The sequence below is a fragment of the Bufo gargarizans genome, chromosome 1, assembly GCF_014858855.1.
Source record: "Bufo gargarizans isolate SCDJY-AF-19 chromosome 1, ASM1485885v1, whole genome shotgun sequence".
In the NCBI taxonomy this organism is placed as follows: Eukaryota; Metazoa; Chordata; class Amphibia; order Anura; family Bufonidae; genus Bufo; species Bufo gargarizans.
The window spans coordinates 639,960,648-639,979,529 of NC_058080.1; the positions used below are offsets into that span (position 1 = coordinate 639,960,648).

Sequence of the window (18,882 nt, forward strand, 5' to 3'; positions counted from 1 at the left end):
CGTAAAGCCGTCCAAGGGAACTGTCCCCCCATCAATAAAACACAAACTTTTGCTAAAGTCTTTTATTTTTTTGTTGTTTAAATTCTCACTTCAATTTTTTTTTAATTCTTGAAGAACATAATAAGCTCGGACAACATAGATCGCACTCATTATAAGAAGCAAAGGGTTATATCAAAAATTATTATTAGTAGAGAATTACAGGAAAACCTGGTTTGGAACCAGAAAAAATACAAAACAGATATAGATACATAGACACAGGACGAGGTTCTTCTTGGAATAATTTGGAAAGTGTTATTTCCCCTAATGTCTTGATTTCTTTATGCGCATAACAAGGTTTGTTTGTTTGTTTTGAATTTTACAAAAAAATGAAAATAAAGACTAATATCTTACAAAATCAACAAGGATAATGTGCGTGTGTGTGCACAGTCCTACATCCAGTCCACAGGGCATTATCCATCAGGCTTCAGGACATTAGGGATCCCATTGCTCCTTCCTTATTATTGGAGTTTTTCCACACACATGGAGTTCATTAGACTCATATCCTAAGAAGTCTGTGTACATGAATGAGATGTCTCCTGATTGTCTCTGTGGCTGGTCTTTAGGAGCACTGGATGGACATGTAAGGCCAGTTGAAGCTACTTCCAGATAATAACATATCTCTGATGAGGGTTTCTATAGGGGTCTTACCTACCAAGCGCACGAAGAAGAGCTGTTCAATGACTGAGGAGGAGACGGTGCGCAGGGAAGGAAGCCTCAGCAGGAGTTTCCCGAACCTGCTCGGTTGGTTGGGGTACTGGCTCCTGACATACTCCTCCAGGGCGCATTGCGACTTTTCCTGTAGACTCTCAATGTGAGCAGCGTCTGAAAGGCCGCAGGCATCTGCACAGGAGCCCATCATGGAGGAGAGACAGACAAGGCACAGCATTAGGATTGTGCTGACACACATTGTAGATAATAATAATAATAATAATAATAAAAAATAACAATAACAACAGTAATAATAATAATAATAATAACAACGATAGTAATAATAATAATAATAATAATAATAATAATAATAACACCATGGATGTGCACTGTATAGAACTCATAAAACACCAGATATACTGTGTGTGTATGGATGGATAGATAGATAGAATAAGCATAGATAGATAGAAGATAATTGGATAGATAGATAATTTGATTGACAGACAGATGATAATTAGATAGAATAAGTATAGATAGATGATAGAGATAGATGCAGTAGATAGATATATAGATAATAGTTAGATAGATATTATATATGACATATTATATACTGAACAGCGCCCATCACACATTTCATCACACCCACACCCACTCATGATATCTACCAATAGACTGGGAAAAGATGGCACAGCCGCCAGCAACTCTTACTTCATGCTGAATTTCTAAAATGTGAATTGTATTATTATTAAAAATGTATTTTATTATTATTATTCTTATTATTATTGCTGTCCACCACGTGGTTCCTATAAATCAGTCTGCCCTGATAAATGAATGTATAAAATGCCGGCTGATGAGGATGGATGGCACCCTGTGTAATAACTGCCCCTCCAGCACACCAGCCACATGCCCCCCATACATACACTCACAGGGCCCTCTGGAAACAACATCCGATCATCTGGAAAGTTTAACCTGTTCGTTACTACAGACTATAGAGAATGCACATCCAGTGAAAGCAGCACTAGGTGATGAGATGGCGTGCTGCAGGCGGACAAAGCGCTGCCGGCTGCTATAACATAAGCTTCATCCATTTATACAGGTCTGGGAAGGGAGCACTCCCCAGGCGGATAGTAATGGGGGGACTAGGTGGAGATGACATCACTGGACATTGATATTCCGGAGGATGAAAAGATTTGCTGTAATTACATTTATTTTGGCAGATCACTCTCTAAATAATTATTTTTGTGCCCAAGGCAAAAATGCTAATAAAACAAATGGTGCCTCAGAACCTGTAATCAGCCCTCAGATGTGTGTAATGACCGGGCATGTCCTGCTTATAGTGTGTGGATTGTGTCTGTCTGTCTATCTATCTATCTATCTATCTATCTCATCTCTATCTATCTATCTATCTATCTATCTATCTATCTATCTATCTATCTACCTATTATCTATCTCTACTATATCCATGAATATCTATTATCTATCTATCTATCTCATCTCTATCTATCTATCTATCTATCTATCTATCTATCTATCTACCTATTATCTATCTCTACTATATCCATGAATATCTATTATCTATCTATCTATCTATCTATCTATCTATCTATCTATCTATCTATCTATCTATCTCTATAAATCCTTTTTCTATCTATCTATCTATCTATCTATCTATCTATCTATCTATCTATCTATCTATCTATCTATTGACACTCTTGCACCAAGGTTACATACCCCCTATAATGTGTATTTATAACACCAGCAGTACAAAATGAAAGTAGTAAAGTACACAGAGTAAGATCACAGGGTAATATTAATCTGAGCGGAGCCCTCACTGTAATAGGAAGACAATTTCCTGACAAACCTGTGATAATTGCTCTTGACAACTATAGTGTTTCCTAGCCTTCCCTCCACCATAAGCAGAGATTTGTCAGCGATGACGTCGCAGTATGGAATCACATCATCATCATCCTCATCATCAGCGACTACACCCACTGATACATATTAATATTAATGTACAAATGAGGATGGCATTCACAAGGGGCAAGTTGTCTCATTTACTGGTGAAAATGCAGAAAGGGTTCTTTATCACTAATATTCATGAATGCAACTCCTATCATCGAGTCTTTCTATGCAGTTTAGCTTTGACTGTTATCCTAGTTTTATTTCAGTCATTTATGTGACTTTGTAGTCGGGTTATTTCCTATGGTGTGTGCCTGATTAGGACACAGCTACAATAAGGCCTGGAAGGGTTACATTTATATGTGAGCTCCATAAAGGGAAGCAGGGTCCTGACCTAACCCTTGGATGGGGTCCAGCTTACAAGAGGTCTGCAGGTGGAAACCACAAGCATGCCACACTTAGATCTCCGCTAAAGTCCCCAAAATGAGGCTTCAAAATTGTGTTTTCATCACTTCAGACCTTTTTAAGAAAAAAAAAAAGTTAGGGAGGGGATTGGGGTCTTAGTAAATTCCCGAGAGACTGGTAATCACCAGTAAAGTTCTGTATGCATGGTGGGGTGGAGGGTTGCTCTAGATGGGGGCTGCAGCCTGGAATATGTTAGTAGCCTCTATGACTGTACATAGGGATCTATGTGTGCAGCCTGGAATATATTACATATAGTATGTTAGTAGCCTCTATGACTGTACATGGGAATCTATGTGTGCAGCCTGGAATATATTACATATAGTATGTTAATAGCCTCTATGACTGTACATAGGGATCTATGTGTGCAGCCTGGAATATATTACATATAGTATGTTAGTAGCCTCTATGACTGTACATGGGAATCTATGTGTGCAGCCTGGAATATATTACATATAGTATGTTAATAGCCTCTATCACTGTATATGGGGATCTATGTGTGCAGCCTGGAATATATTACATATAGTATGTTAATAGCCTCTATGACTGTATATGGGGATCTATGTGTGCAGCCTGGAATATATTACATATAGTATGATAATAGCCTCTATGACTGTACATGGGGATCTATGTGTGCAGCCTGGAATATATTACATATAGTATGTTAGTAGCCTCTATGACTGTACATGGGGATCTATCTGTGCAGCCTAGACTATTTTACATATAGTATGTTAATAGCCTCTATGACTGTACATGGGGATCTATCTGTGCAGCCTGGACTATTTTACATATAGTATGTTAGTAGCCTCTATGACTGTACATGGGGATCTATGTGTGCAGGCTGGACTATATTACATATAGCATTTTAATAGTTTCTATCATTGTACATGGGGATCTCTGTATACAGCCTTGGTTATATTACATATAGTATGTTAATAGCCTCTATGACTGTACATGGGGATCTATGTGTTCAGCCTGGACTATATTACATATAGCATTTTAATAGCTTCTATCACTGTACATGGGGATCTATGTGTTCAGCCTGGAATATATTACATATAGTATGTTAATAGCCTCTATTACTGTACATGGGGATCTCTGTATACAGCCTTGGTTATATTACATATAGTATGTTAATGGACTCTATGACTGTACATGGGGATCTATGTGTGCAGTCTGGAATTAATTACATATAGTATGTAAATAGCTTCTATCACTGTACATGGGGATCGCTGTATGCAGGCTGGGCACACAGTCACCAGGGTGGCACACTAAGCCCTGGCACTTCATTAGAAAGATCTGCACCCAGCCAGAATGATGTAATATTCCAGTGCATGCCTGCTGATAGCTCCAGTATGGAGGACAGAGGTCCTGGAGGAAGCACAGCCTTCTGCACCAGGCCTGCCTTCTGTGGGGGCACACAGCTGCCTCTGACCACCATGATCTGCAGCTCACATCCATATTACAATCGCCATGTATGCACGGTGCACAGAGGCCCTGCCCTGCCAGCATTGTCTGGGATCCCTTCTGGATTATTTACGGGCGGCTTTCATCAATATGGCTGAAATATGGATCGCCCAGTATGATTAGAGAGCAGGCTGGGGGTGACCCGAGCTGCGTTTCTCGCAGGAGCAGCTAGCCTGGGCTTTGTTTACATGCGGCTTTCCTTGCAAGCTGCATTCAGCTCTCATTAAAAACGCCTTGTTCTTGTAATAGACACAGTTTAAAGGGCTGCCCTCCATGATCACCTCTGAGATGGCTCTCCTCATCTATCACCTAGGCTCTCTGTGCCTACAGGATGCTTGTAGGAGCCACCGGCTGCTCTCTATTTGCTGGGTTTTTCAGACATTCTCTTAAATATTTAATAGGAGTATGGTTTCCATAGCAAAATGATTTATTACTAGAAATTGTGCTGGTGCCCCCCCCCCCCCTTTATATTTCAGAAATTGTCTGAATCACTATCACAAGCGGTTGCTGAAATCACCATCTTTTCAGAAATGGGGATAAATCGCAGGATAATAGTGGGATGGATTTGTATTTTACAGCATGAGGCTTGAGCATGAATATGGAGGATGACTGGAGCATCATTTGCACACACACAACACACACAGCCTGATGGATGGATTGTGGAGCCCCCATCCGCTTCATTCATGTTGGCACCATTCAGACAGTGCATCGCCTCTCCAAGGATGGCAGAGGAATCCCCTGTCTTGTGGGGGTGAGAGATGGCTGAGGAAACAATCCCAGCTGGGCTCTGACTGCAGCCAATTCGGGATCTGTCATGTACAGTAGGCATGCAGTGGTGGTGCCCATGGTGGTGCCACTCACCTGATGTGAACAGGACGATGGCTTTCAGGCAGCTGTACTCTGCAGAGTCTACGTGCAAGGCCTTGAGCTTCTCCACCTGCTCCTGGAAGATGCGGATGTGGTCCATAAAGGCCACCACTCGGTCTGCAGACATTGGGGAGGCATGGAGGCCAGCGGCTGCCAGGAGAGGGGCCACATGGAGGGGCATGGAGCACTGGGCTGCATTCAGCACAAACAGCTCGCTCCAAGTCAGCCTGAGCAGAGCCACCTGGTCGGTGATCTGCAGGTCGGGGAAGAAGGGGATGTTCCTGGCCCACTCCACAGCACTGAACAGCAGCCGGGCGGCCAGCTCGCAGATGTTCTCTATGCCCATGATGTTATTAGGCTGCATGCACTGGCTGCCATAGCGGGAGGTGGGGTAAGGCTCAGCCCGCAGCAGAAGGGAGATGTATCCGGACAGATAGCAATGGCCGTTCAGGGGGTCCCCATTGGTCAGGGCGTACTGGCCTGGGTTCGGCTGGGTTGGAGGCATTCGTCCTCGCTGAACCGCTGACAAAAACAAAGAGATAGAAGAGGAAATGTGCAACCAGGGCTGGGAATCAGAGCAATCAAACCAGTTCTATGTGTGACTAGAAATAAATATAAATAAACAAACAAATAATAAATAAATAAATATAGATAGTCTGCTTGTGTTTATTTTATCCTTATATTAAATATAAATATTATATATATATATATATATTACACACAGACACTAGAACTATATATATATATATATATATATATATATATATAGATATATATAAATTTATAGATATATACAGAGATTACATTACAAAAGTACAATATACAATAGCCACATTCGCAGACTGTCATGCACACTGGCCCACAACACATCATAAAGTAATAAAAGAAATAAACAGTCCTCACACACACACCACTACAATAATACCACGAGCAGCAGCAGCACATTGACATGCAAGCAGTGAATCCCTGCTAATGTAAATATCCCTGCTGATAGGTAATGTATGAATATGGAATATGAAATAAATAACAGGAGGATTTCATAAATCACAGGGAGATTTACTTGTACACCTTGTGCTGTAATAACCTGGAGCTGGGGAAAGTGAAAGTAACATTTAATAGGTATATATAGCTCTATAAAAAAAAATAAAAAAAATCTCTAGAAAGCCCATAAACTTACAATAGTTAAACATAGTGGCCATGAGGTGCTGAGGCAGTCAGTGAGGACAGGTAGTGAGGCTCGGTGTGTGTGCCATCAGGGTGCCTGGAGAGTGAATGCCCACAGATGCTGCACACTCATTAACTGCATGGATGCTGAAGCTTATTTATGCTGCAAGTTAGGAAAGCTGACCAAAGTGTGTGTACTGTGGTGCCAGATACTGCCCTGCCATGTACCACACAGCGAGGGGCAGGTTATTCCCCTCACTACACCTATATCTGAACTGCTCTATTTACAGGAGTCTGTTCTGTATTTAATTTTAATTTTTACAATTTTCTTTTTTTTTTTTTTATAATTTAGTCCCTGTGCAATGGAAACAGTCAGAACTATGATATGAAATGACTTTTTTCCCCTCTTAAGCACACATTTCCTTTCTTTTACAGATTTGGAATTTTGTGGCATGGAAACAGAATTATGATATAAAATGTTTTATTTTATTGTTTTACTTATTTCCCTTCTTTTGCAGATTTAGGCATTTACTTTGAAGACATTTCTAGACACATCACCCACTGACCTGCCCCCTGGGTGGACATTTCTAGAAAAACACCGTGTACCCCCACCACCATCATGGCTATGGTCAGATAAAGCCTGGGGACAGTATCCTATGTGAATGGTCCCTGGTAAAGGACTGTATCCTTCTGTAAACTTCTGGTGTGCCTCCCAGGGTGGAGAACAATGTAGGACAAGGCCAGACCTCGCCTAGGACAAGGGGCATGGCTGGTGACACTGGGAGCACTGCCACATAGGTGGCCTATTTTAAGGGGTGACCCAGATCTGGGGTGGTTTATGTGCATTTGCTTTTATTCCTGACAGTAGGAAAAATAAAAATAGAAAATAAAGGAGCTAGCACATGGGTACAGGAGGATCAGCCAACATCCCACAGCATGTTACCATAGACAAAACACACACAAAGATGCACTCACCGGGAGAGCTCCCGGTATAAATATTAATAGCATCATAATGCCACCACAGAGGGAGAGGGGGGCACCATGACTATTCCCCCCTCTTTGGGCACACACCTAGCAGCAGCATCCACACACACACATAGGATGGGCACAGAAGAAATATTCACCTTCCCTCCTCATGCCCACTTTCAGGCACTTCTTGAGGCGGCAGTACTGGCACTGGTTCCGGTGGTGCTGGTCTATGGGACAGTTCCTGTTGGCACGACATGTGTAGGTTAAGTTCCTGCGGACGCTCCTCTTGAAGAAACTTTTGCAGCCCTCGCAGGTGAACTGGCCGTAGTGCTTCCCGCTGGACTTGTCCCCGCACACCACGCACTCGATGTGCTGCTGCTGGCTCTGGCCCGAGCCCTGCTGGCCCTTGTCTCCAGCCGCTCCGGGGGTGGAAGGAGGTCCCGGCTGGCTGGGGGTCTGCGGGGTGTGGGGGGCTTGCTGCTGCTGCTCCCGGGCAGGCTGCGCTGCCCCCGGGTTAGGGCCTCCTGGGTTCCCCCCGGCCACGTCTTCCTGCGGATCTCTCCAGCTGCTAACTACCATTGCCATATCTCGGGCCCAAAAAGTGCTGGGGAGCGAGGTCTGGGGGGATTTTATTTTGGAGGAGAAGAAGAAGCTGGCGGTCTCTGCCGTGGTTGCCGCTGATGGGAGCCGTTTCCTTGGATTTGCTTTGCAGGGATTTCCCCCCTTCTTTGCACGGAGCGGAAAGGTCTCGGAGGCGGGGAGGCCGGCGGGGGATGCGGGCACAGGCTGGCCGGCTGGCGGCGTCCCCCCTGCCTGTCTCCAGTGCCGCCTGTGATGGCTGAGGAGGAGGCTGCAGCGTCAGATCAGGCTGGGGAGGCGGCAGGATCGGCAGCCCAGATCTCCCCCAGACATAGGACGCTTCACCCCCGGGCGCTGCTGCCGACACTAGCAATAGAAGAAGCCCTCAGAAGCCGACCGCGGCTTGTAAGTGTCCGGGGGGCCACATCCAGGGCAGCGCGCAGCCAGCCATTCAGAGCCGGAGCCGGAGCCAGAGGTTGAAGACACTTCCCCTTTCTCCTGCGATTTTTTTTTTTTTTTTTTTTTTGCGCCTCTGTCTCTTTCGCTTTTATGATGTCGGGAGGACAAATAATCCCCGAGCTGTCAGTCGATGAGCAAATGCCAAAGTAAGGCGAGGAACAATCCAAAAAGTGTGCAGCCGACCCCAAACAGCAGCGCCTTTATTCCCGGAGATAGCCTGCGATCATCTGGAAGTCTGGAAAAGTCAATGGTGGAAGCTGCCGGCGTCCTCGGGGTGCAGGAGGGTGAGGAAAAAAGAGTCGGAAGGAAAGAAAAGTCTCGGAGGGTGAAGACGCCGAGGCTGAAGGCTCTGCTACTGGGATGGAGTGAAGGAGGTGAGGGGGGAAAAAAAAAAAGAAAAGGAAAAAAAAACCGCACTGGGTGACACTCACACACACACAGACAGGCTCATAGAATATGCAATAAAGAGAGAGAGAGTGAGGGGGAAAGAGAGGGGGACCGAGAGAATGGCGCAGAGAGAGGCGCCCACAACAAATGAATGCCTTCTGACGGGGAGACTGGCAGAGCAATGCTTCCGAGAGGGGGATCTGCGCCAATGTCTGTATATAGTGAACTTTGACACTACTATAGAGAGTGACACGTTTCTATGGAGATCTCTGCCTTATATGGAGCTCGTGTCAAGGAGCCAAGCGAGGGGCTGCTGGCAACTGATAATCAAAGGCGACTGACTGGTCAGAGCCCCCAATCGGGGGGGAGAGGAGACGGGAGGCTGAGGTTAGCCAAGCCCCCCGCTCTCCATTGGTCGGGGGGCTGCTGCTGCTGCTGCCTTTCTTCCTTTCTCTCTCTCCCCTTGTTACCTATGGCTGGGGCTGTGAGGAGGGGAGGGGGCGAGGGGAGAGGAGGGGGCTGGGGGTGCAGTGACAAGCGCTCTCTTCATTCACAGCGCCTCTACCCGCTGCTATTTACTTTCAGGGCTGATTAGTATGGGTCGTCTATGGGCTCAAAGAACAAAAATACTCCACTTGGGGGGGTGGTGGGGGGCGATGGTGGAGATGACTGAGGAGAACTTAGAGGATGAAGATGTAAAAATGAAGACACTGTGTAGAGTCAAGTCTTCTGTCGCCTTTCCCTTCTCTCTGGGTGACGAGCACAAAAGTCACAAACTTAAAGGAGGCAGAGGCTTGGAGGGGACATTACTGACCCAGGCCTGGCCCCAACTGGCTGCGGGAAGGGGACCACATCACCTGCAGATAGGAAGATGGTGGAGATCCTTCAGAATAAAGGAGACTCAGGTCACAGCCTTCTGTAATATCTATACACCACATAGTTATAGGATCATCTACCTATTATCTATCTATCTATCTATCTATCTATTATCTATCATCTATCTATCATCTATCTATCATCTATCTATCTATCAATCTATCATCTATCTATTATCTATCTATCTATCTATCTATCTATCTATTATCTATCTATTCATCATCTGTATATTATCTATCTATTATCTATCTATCTATCTATCTATCTATCTATCTATTATCTATCTATTCATCATCTGTATATTATCTATCTATTATCTATCTATCTATCTATCTATTATCTATCTATGTATCTATTATCTACATATCAATTCAATTCAATTTATTCCAATTCAATTCAATAAAGCTTTATTGGAATGTTCAGGTAAAACATTTAGCATTTCCAAAGCAACATAAATAATAGGTATTGTGGAGGGGGTTTGATGTGGGAATTAAAAGGGGTTGGTGTTGGGTTAAAGGGGCAGTATGGGGGTATAATAGTCCATGGTGTCTCTGTCTATCTATCTATCTATCCATCCCTCTATCTATCCCTATACAATACCCATTTGGCAGGCTTTGCCCCTGGGAAGTTGTGGATGGCAGCAGTAGGACGGGGACAAGTTTGCAGTGTGGTGCAGCGGTCGGGGACAATGCTCGGCTCTTTGTGCTGTCTGCATCCGTGCAGGGCTCGGCCTCACAACTGCTGGGACGTGCTGCCACCTAGCGTACAGTAAGTGATCGCCTCCTGCCTGTCAGTATACAGTGCCGGGCGCAGGCGGCTGCGGGACACACTCACCTGCAGCACTGCCGAGCGAGAGCTCAAACTTTGCCCTCAGCCCCGAGTGTGAACCCCGCACCTGCTGCCCCTATACCCACAGAGTGAGCGCCGGGCACAGAGCCCCCCACTGACACCGGGGGGAACTATTTCCAACCGAATAGTTCGCGGCTATTTCTTGCCCGAAATAATGAAGAGACTGGAGCCGTGCGCCCATTGTACTGCGGGCACTGCTGGAGGGCGGTCGGCTGTGCCCGGGGTCTGGGGTCGGCTGTGCCCGGGTCGGCCCTGCTCCAGGTCGTCTCTGCTTCAGGTCGGGGGTCGGCTGTGCCCAGGGTCGGGGGTCGGCTGTGCCCAGGGTCTACTACAGCCTACAGCAAAGGTGAAACGGATGAGCGGACAAAAGGCTGTGGCTCCAGCGGGCACCGTGCGACCATCCAGCCCGGCTCAGCACCCGGAGCGGGCACCGGCAAGTAACTGTGATCCCTGTAGAAGAGAGCGCCCACCCAGCCCTTCTGGTTGTAGTATTTATTCTGCCCACAGTGAAAATGGCAGGTTCTTATTTTATGGAACAGTGTACTGTGTGTGTCTGTCCATCTATTATCTATCTATTCATATCTATCTATCTATCTATTATCTTTTTATTAATTATCTTTCTATCTATCTATTATCTATCTATTAATTATCTATCTATCTATCTATCTATTTATTTATTTATTAATTATATATCTATCCATCTATTATCTATCTATCTATCTATCTATCTATCTATCTATCTATCCATCTATTATCTATCTATCTATCTATCCATCTATTATCTATCTATCTATCTATTCATATATCTATCTATCGTCTGTCTATCTTTTATCTATCTATTAATTATCTATCTCTCTATCTACCTACCTATTATCTATCTTTCTATCTATCTATCTATTATCTATTTATCTATCTATCTCATCTATCTATTATCTATCTTTCTTTCTACCTATCTATCTATCTATCTATCTATCTATCTATCTCATCTATATATTATCTATCTATCTATCTATCTATCTATCTATCTATCTATCTATCTATCTATCTCTATCTTTCTATCTTGTATACACAGACACAGGGTACTGATAACGTGAAGCAGGTGTGAACAGTCACTAATGAGGCAGCACTCTCCTGCATTGTCCTATTTACCACCTAATGCAAAGATCAGTGCAGGTCCTGTATGTGTGATAGTCACTTGTGCAGGGAGATACAAGGACTAGAGTGACAAGGACCTCATGCTGACCATGTCCCCATGAACTGTCTGGGGGTCTTAGAGGATATACTTTCCCAGGCTCCTTATACGATATGATTGTATAGATGATTGCACCGATCTGCCTGGATCAGCTGGACCCGCTGTATGTGTACTGTACATGGTGATGCCCCCCCAGTCTGTAGAGGGTACAGGGGGCAGAGTAATGCTACGACTGCCCCCCATACACCCTGTATACATGCTAGAATTATCTATTTCAGGGTAAGATCAGACACAATCCTCTCTTACTTTTTGGGGTAGTTTCCAGTGAAATGATCCATGTACTGACATAAACTTCAGATTCCTCTGCAGGACTGATATATAAATGCCCCCAGAGCACCACTATCCATAGGAACATGCTGCAAGGTAAGAAGGGGCTTTTCATTTTCTTTTAATTTTTACTGTTATGAAAACTATAATTGTTAATAATATTATATGAAAGAATTTTGTTGTAAAGTGACCTAAACAGTAAATGAAAGTTCAAGACTCAACGTGAAACTTTCTCCATCTTCCTGATCACACGCCCGGACTGGTCAGCCATGTCCTAGTATATGTAATACAGCCTGCCTTCTGCTGAGATATACCATAGTAACACTGGGGTAAGGTTAGCTTCTCAGCCGGAGGAAATGAGCACAAATACTCCCTGAGGAGTAACTAACCTCCAAGCATAAAAACTGGGGGGAAAGGAACCCGCAAAATCTTCTCTAGTCCTGCTGGGGGGTTCCCAGTATAGAGGGCACAGGGAAGTAAAATTAAATATACTGGAAATGGTCCAAGCAGATGGTAATTCAACTAAATGTGACCCCAAACATTGCTGGACTTTATTATCTTAGAAAGTTTAGGAAAAATGTTTTTTTTTCTAATAATAATAATAATAATAATAATAATAATAATAATAATGATAATAATAATATAATATCTAGTAAATGTACATGTGTATGTATGCTGTGTATATACTGTTATAGATGTGTGTGTGTGTGTATATAGTGCTTTATATAATAGTATATTAATCTACCTAATATCTATTATCTATCTATCCATCATTATTGTATCTATCTATCTGTAATTATCTATCTATCTATCTATCTATCTGTAATTATCTATCTATCTGTAATTATCTATCTATCTCTATTTTTCTAATCAATCTATTATCTATATCTATCTATCTATCTAATTTCTATTACCTATGTAATATTATCTATCTATATCAATTTTTCTAATCAATCTATTATCTATCTATCTATCTATCTATCTATCTATCTATCTATCTATTATCCATTATCTTTCTCTCTGTCTATGTAATATACAGTATTTCATATCAATCATCTATCTATCTATCTATCTATCTATCTATCTATCTCATATCTATCTATCTATTATCCATTATCTATCTCTCTGTCTATCTAATATACAGTATTTCATATCAATTATCTATCTATCTATCTATCTATCTATCTATCTATCTCATATCTATCTGTCTATCTATCTATCTATCTATCTATCTATCATCTATCTATATCATATCTATCTATATTTTCATCGATCACATATCTATCTATCTATCTATCTATCTATCTATCTATCTATTATATCTATCTCTCAGTCATCATGTGTTTCCATGTATCTCTAAAGTACACTTTGCAGTTTATGAATAAATGTTGTTTTTTCCTAATAAAGACGAGAACTTTCCCAGTTCAGTTTTGTGGATCCTTTGCTGAAACTTTCATCTGATGTAAATGCAATATCTCAATTAAGCCGAGCTGCAGACTGGCCGCAGAGCAGTGCAGCGATTTTCCTCTCCCTGGTTCCATACAATGCATCCACCTCTGCTTTGTGTGCTGGGGGTTTCTCTCTCTATGGGGGGAGGACAGTGTGGCTAATTTAGCAGAACCAGCGAGCTCCTAAACAGCTTGATGTGTCCCAACAGGTCCCTGAACAAACCCCCCATCTGACCCAGCTTCCAGCCACTGATGTGTGTGTGAAAGTTGTGGTGTTAACCCTTCAGCTGGGTGACATGGAGAGGTCTATTGTAAGATCTCGGGGCTATTCTAAGCTCAGGTTGGTGTGAAAGAGACGAGAAGGTCACTTGAAGTCTCCTTTCAAGTACTCCCATTTTCTCTCTGGATCAGCGGCTCTGAATAGACACCATCTAATCGCTCTTAATAGAAGAGAACAGTCTGCAGCCCCATTCTCTGCATCTAGGTGGGGAGAAGACAATTCAGGCAAAGTGCTGCCCTACACCAGGCTGCAGACATCCAGACTAGATATTGCAGTATGCAGAGGGATAGAGGCTGATTTGTACAGTTATGGGGTCAATGAGAGGAATACATGGAAGACTATCTTAGTTCTGAAGGACTTGTATTTGGTAAGAGAGTAGAAGCCTCCATGAAGCCAGCATGGCCGTGTGGGGTGGGGGTAATAGTCTTGTATTTCTGTTGTAGGTTCTCGAGTTGATGGTAAAAGTCCATACACAGGCTGCAGATCCTGTGCTAGGAGGCTGTACATTCCTGGAAAGTTTACTTTGCTGCTAAGGGGACAAACCACAACTTCAGCTTTCAGACAAAATCTGTTTAGTTCAGTGAAATGTTTTATAAATTATATATATATATATATATATATATATATATATATATATTATTGCTAAGCATTCCATATATTATTCCATATGAGTAAGTTTTATAAATGATGTTACTTATTAATGTGTGAAGCATTCCTCTGTACATCAGATGTAAAACCTGTTAAATGTTCTTCACCAAATCCATGTTATTTTCAAGTTCTATTTATTGATTTGCACTGACCACAAAGTTTACTTTTGTAGATATTCTTATTTTCAACTTCAGAAACCTACATTTTCCTTCAACTGCAGAAACCTACATTTTTCTTTTTATTTCTGCTCCTAATGTCTCATTTTTGTAGGCTCCAGCATCATCAGGACTTCATCTTCCTAACATTTCTCTTCTACTTTATATTCCCTTTATTTATGGAAAGGCACAAATTAGTCTCAAAGCAACTAGTTGGGTGTAGTAGTTTAGCAAGAATAATTGGAGACAATGGAGATAAAATGACTTTTCCAATTAACTGCTGGTTGGAGTTTAGTTAGAAGGACTGTCAACCCTGGCGATGGGTAATTGCTTTATTGCTCACTAAACTATCACCCACTTAGAACATATGTGCTAATTATACTGGCCGCCCTCAGACATAGACACTACACATCTATTAGCCCATATAATGTATATGGTAGTGTGAGGCAGAGAGTCCATCACACCGCTGGGAGGAAAAATGCCAGCTAAAAAGACAGTGCACATATGACTTACCTCTAGGACAAAAGACTGGAGGCAGGCATTGCCCAGCAAAGGCTTTCACACCAATATCTTATATGCCCATTATTAAGAGAAGGCAGAAATGAATCTTCAGCCCATACATCATGCATTTATTTAATAAAAGTTAATTATTAACCATGGGCTGGAAAGCCACAGTGTCCTCAGTGGAGAGGCAAGCCAAGGGTTAAGACTAGTCCTGTAGTAAGGCTGAGGTGTGGGTGCTGTGGTGGTGGCTGTCTCCAGTCACTCACAAATGTCTCCTCTCTTTAAATAAACACATTCCAAGAAAAGGTGACATTTTGCAGAGGGTTCTGCTGATGCAATAGCAGTGTGTGCACAGCCGGCCTCTGAAGTCATTCCCCCCATCACCTTAATGTGGTGGAAGGAGTCCCCTGCCTGCCACATGGCTGTACAGATGCACCTCATTCATGCCCATATGATTTGCAGACAGACAGGTGCATGCAGCCACAGAGGCAGATACCTCAGGTGTCTTTCCAGAGAAAGGAAAACATATTGTCAATTAGTGGGATCAGGTTATTCTTTACTACAGTCTAGATGCTGCATTTGTACTGCAGATGTATTCAGGTTCAGTTCTTCTCTACAGTTTAGAGCAGATTTAGTCCTAAATGTGATTTTGAGTTGTACCCTAAATATCAGAGGGCCATTGGGGCTTTAATTTGATAGTGTCATTGCAGAAAGACCACTAAGGTCATTGATGTATGAACCCCAATAGTTTTAGACATTTATGCATAGTCCTTAATGTTAGTCACAGATCTGTACAATAACTGAGGTAGGACCCCTACCTTCCCTAATATTAGTCATTTATGTAGGACCTCTACCTTCCCTAATATTAGTCATTTATGTAGGACCCCTACCTTCCCTAATATTAGTCATTAATGTAGGACCTCTACCTTCCCTAATATTAGTCATTTATGTAGGACCTCTACCTTCCCTAATATTAGTCGTTTATGTAGGACCTCTACCTTCCCTAATATTAGTCATTTATGTAGGACCTCTACCTTCCCTAATATTAGTCATTTATGTAGGACCTCTACCTTCCCTAATATTAGTCATTTATGTAGGACCTCTACCTTCCCTAATATTAGTCATTTATGTAGGACCCCTTCTCGCCTTATTATTAGCCATTAATGTAGGACCTCTACCTTCCCTAATTTTAGTCATTAATGTAGGACCTCTACCTTCCCTAATATTAATCATTTATCTAGGACCCCTACTCACCTTATTATTAGTCATTAATGTAGGACCTCTACCTTCCCTAAAATTAGTCATTTATGTAGGACCCCTACTTGCCTTATTATTAGTCATTAATGTAGGACCCCTAACTTCCCTAATATTTGTCATTAATGTAGGACCTCTACCTTCCCTAATAGTAGTCATTAATGTAGGACCTCTACCTTCCCTAATATTAGTCATTAATGTAGGACCCCTACCTTCCCTAATATTAGTCATAAATGTAGGACCCCTAACTTCCCTAATATTAGTCATTAACGTAGGACTCCTAACTTCCCTAATATTAGTCATTAATGTATGACCTATACCTTTCTTAATATTAGTTATTAATGTAGGACCTCTACCATTACCCATTAATGCAGGATCCCTACAGGACCCTAGTTGTGCCATAGCTGAAAGACCTCTACTGTCAGTGAGACATTAGTGTAGGACCCCTAATGTCAGTGTATGACTAGCATAGGAACTCAAATGTGTACCCCAATTGTCAATGTGCAATTGTTTCTAGGACCAAAACAAATGGCTTGGATCATTTCATCTTATAATCAGAGGATTATTGATTTATTTTACTTATATAGTGGTGACATGTTCACAATCTAAGGTCCCTATCAGTATGCCTTTGGAGTGTGGGAGGAAACAGGAGGACCCGGAGGAAACCCATGCAAACACGGGGAGAACATACAAACTCCATGCAGATGTTGTCCTTGGTCGGATTCCAACCTAGGACACCAGCCGCTGCAAGGCACCGGTGCTAACCACTGAGAACTCAAATGTCAATGTGCTTTAAATGCGACCCCAATTGTCAATGTGCAATTATTTCCCAGGATCCGAACAAATGGCTTGGAACATTGCATCTTATAATCAGAGGATCCCAAGAACAGATTCAGTGACTCCAACCAGACCTCAAGTACAGTCTGCACACTCCTTTTTAAATTTCTTAATTACTTTTATTTTAAGTCAATTAAGAAACTCATAGTTTCACTCAAACAACAACTACTTTATGATATAATTATGTGTATCTCTTTTTATTAAAATATAGTTTACTACAAGGGTAATCTTTAATGTTGATTAATGCTGCTTGATTATCAGCACATTTTCGGGAACAAGCATTCATAGGAATGCTCGTTCATCGGCTGCTGGGCATCTTTCACTAGGATGAAAGATGCCCGATTAATCAGCAGTACATCTCCTTGTGTGATCAGGGATGTGCTGCCGATAGTGAACAAAATGAGGGAAGAAAGAATCGTTCCTCCCGCATTCTGTTTTCATCGGCCTGTGTAATGAAGTTCCGATGGATGTTTTACCCTCCATTGGTGCTCACACTGCCCATACATCAGGCAGTGTAATACCAGCTTATGTATCAGTGAAGCAGAAAAAGTTTCTGAGACCAGGGACCACTGAGACCTAAAATGTGATATCAGCTGTGTATTTTCTTCCTTTCTAGATCTATCAGATCAGCAGCAGATCCGTTCTATCCTGGTGAATGAACTGAAAACATCTAGATATGGTAAGAGAATCTCTTCAATATCAAATGGAAGTATAAGAGAATATAACCATTCCTTCTGTACAACTGTGTCCGGTTATTACAGGGTTGCAGGTTTCCCCACTACTTTGGTGCATCCATGCTAATATCCCGTGGTGTTTTTTTAAATTTTATTTGCACAACTGATGCCAAATTTATTTATTTTTTGTCTATGTTAAAATACAGCCATTGACTAAATTAATAACTTAAGCAAACTTATGTGTTTATGCACTAGGTTCTTGAGAAGTCAATGGCATCTGTCCAACAATCATTTAATTTACATTTTTTGAAAAAAAAAAAAAAAAAAACATATGTAAAAACCAGTGTAAAGACGGCCTCTGCTGTGTGATGTTTTACAGCCATATTCATCTGCATCACCTAATGAGGAGTGACTGTTGTGGCCAAATTAAGGCTTAGTTCAGTTATCATACTGCAATTTTTATGTTATATCCGTACAGATTGTGAAAGATTATACAGTTAGTATTTATAGAAGAAAGATTTTGATGGAATGTTAACAATTTGTGTATAACAGTGATATAGGCTGGTGATTACTGTGCTCGAGTCTCACCACAATGGGGTTTGTCTGACTACATAGACCTATAGAATATAACATAAATTAAAGCATGACAACATCAATTATTGCAAATCGAAAAACTAGACATGAAAACGAACCGTGTTGTATGTAAGATGAGGGCATGCGCACTATTCTCCTCATGTATGGTGTTTTTGAATGAACTATTTGCTGCTCTCTGTCATGTGTTGTACGTCATTATGTTGTATGTTGGCGCTATATAAATAAATGAGGATGAGAATAATACTGATGAAGTCATGATGGATAAACTTGTGTTATGTAAAATTAAAAGCCTTCCCATGTTGTC

General features: G+C 42.0%; 1 protein-coding gene across 2 annotated transcripts; it reads right to left on the reverse strand.

The window, feature by feature from the left end:
• Positions 1-60: 60 nt before the first annotated feature.
• NR2F1 (nuclear receptor subfamily 2 group F member 1) lies at positions 61-9,257 on the reverse strand. Of its 2 annotated transcripts, none has more exons than XM_044276008.1 (3): positions 7,671-9,257; positions 5,377-5,901; positions 61-879 (listed from the first exon to the last, which is right to left on the reverse strand). In XM_044276008.1, exons 1-3 carry the CDS (start codon positions 8,098-8,100, stop codon positions 599-601), a joined length of 1,236 nt encoding a protein of 411 aa, XP_044131943.1. In that variant the 5' UTR covers positions 8,101-9,257; the 3' UTR covers positions 61-598. The 2 variants fall into 2 exon arrangements, with proteins under 2 accessions (XP_044131943.1, XP_044131942.1); XM_044276007.1 differs by having other exon boundaries at positions 5,377-5,904; positions 7,671-9,253.
• Positions 9,258-18,882: the final 9,625 nt, after the last annotated feature.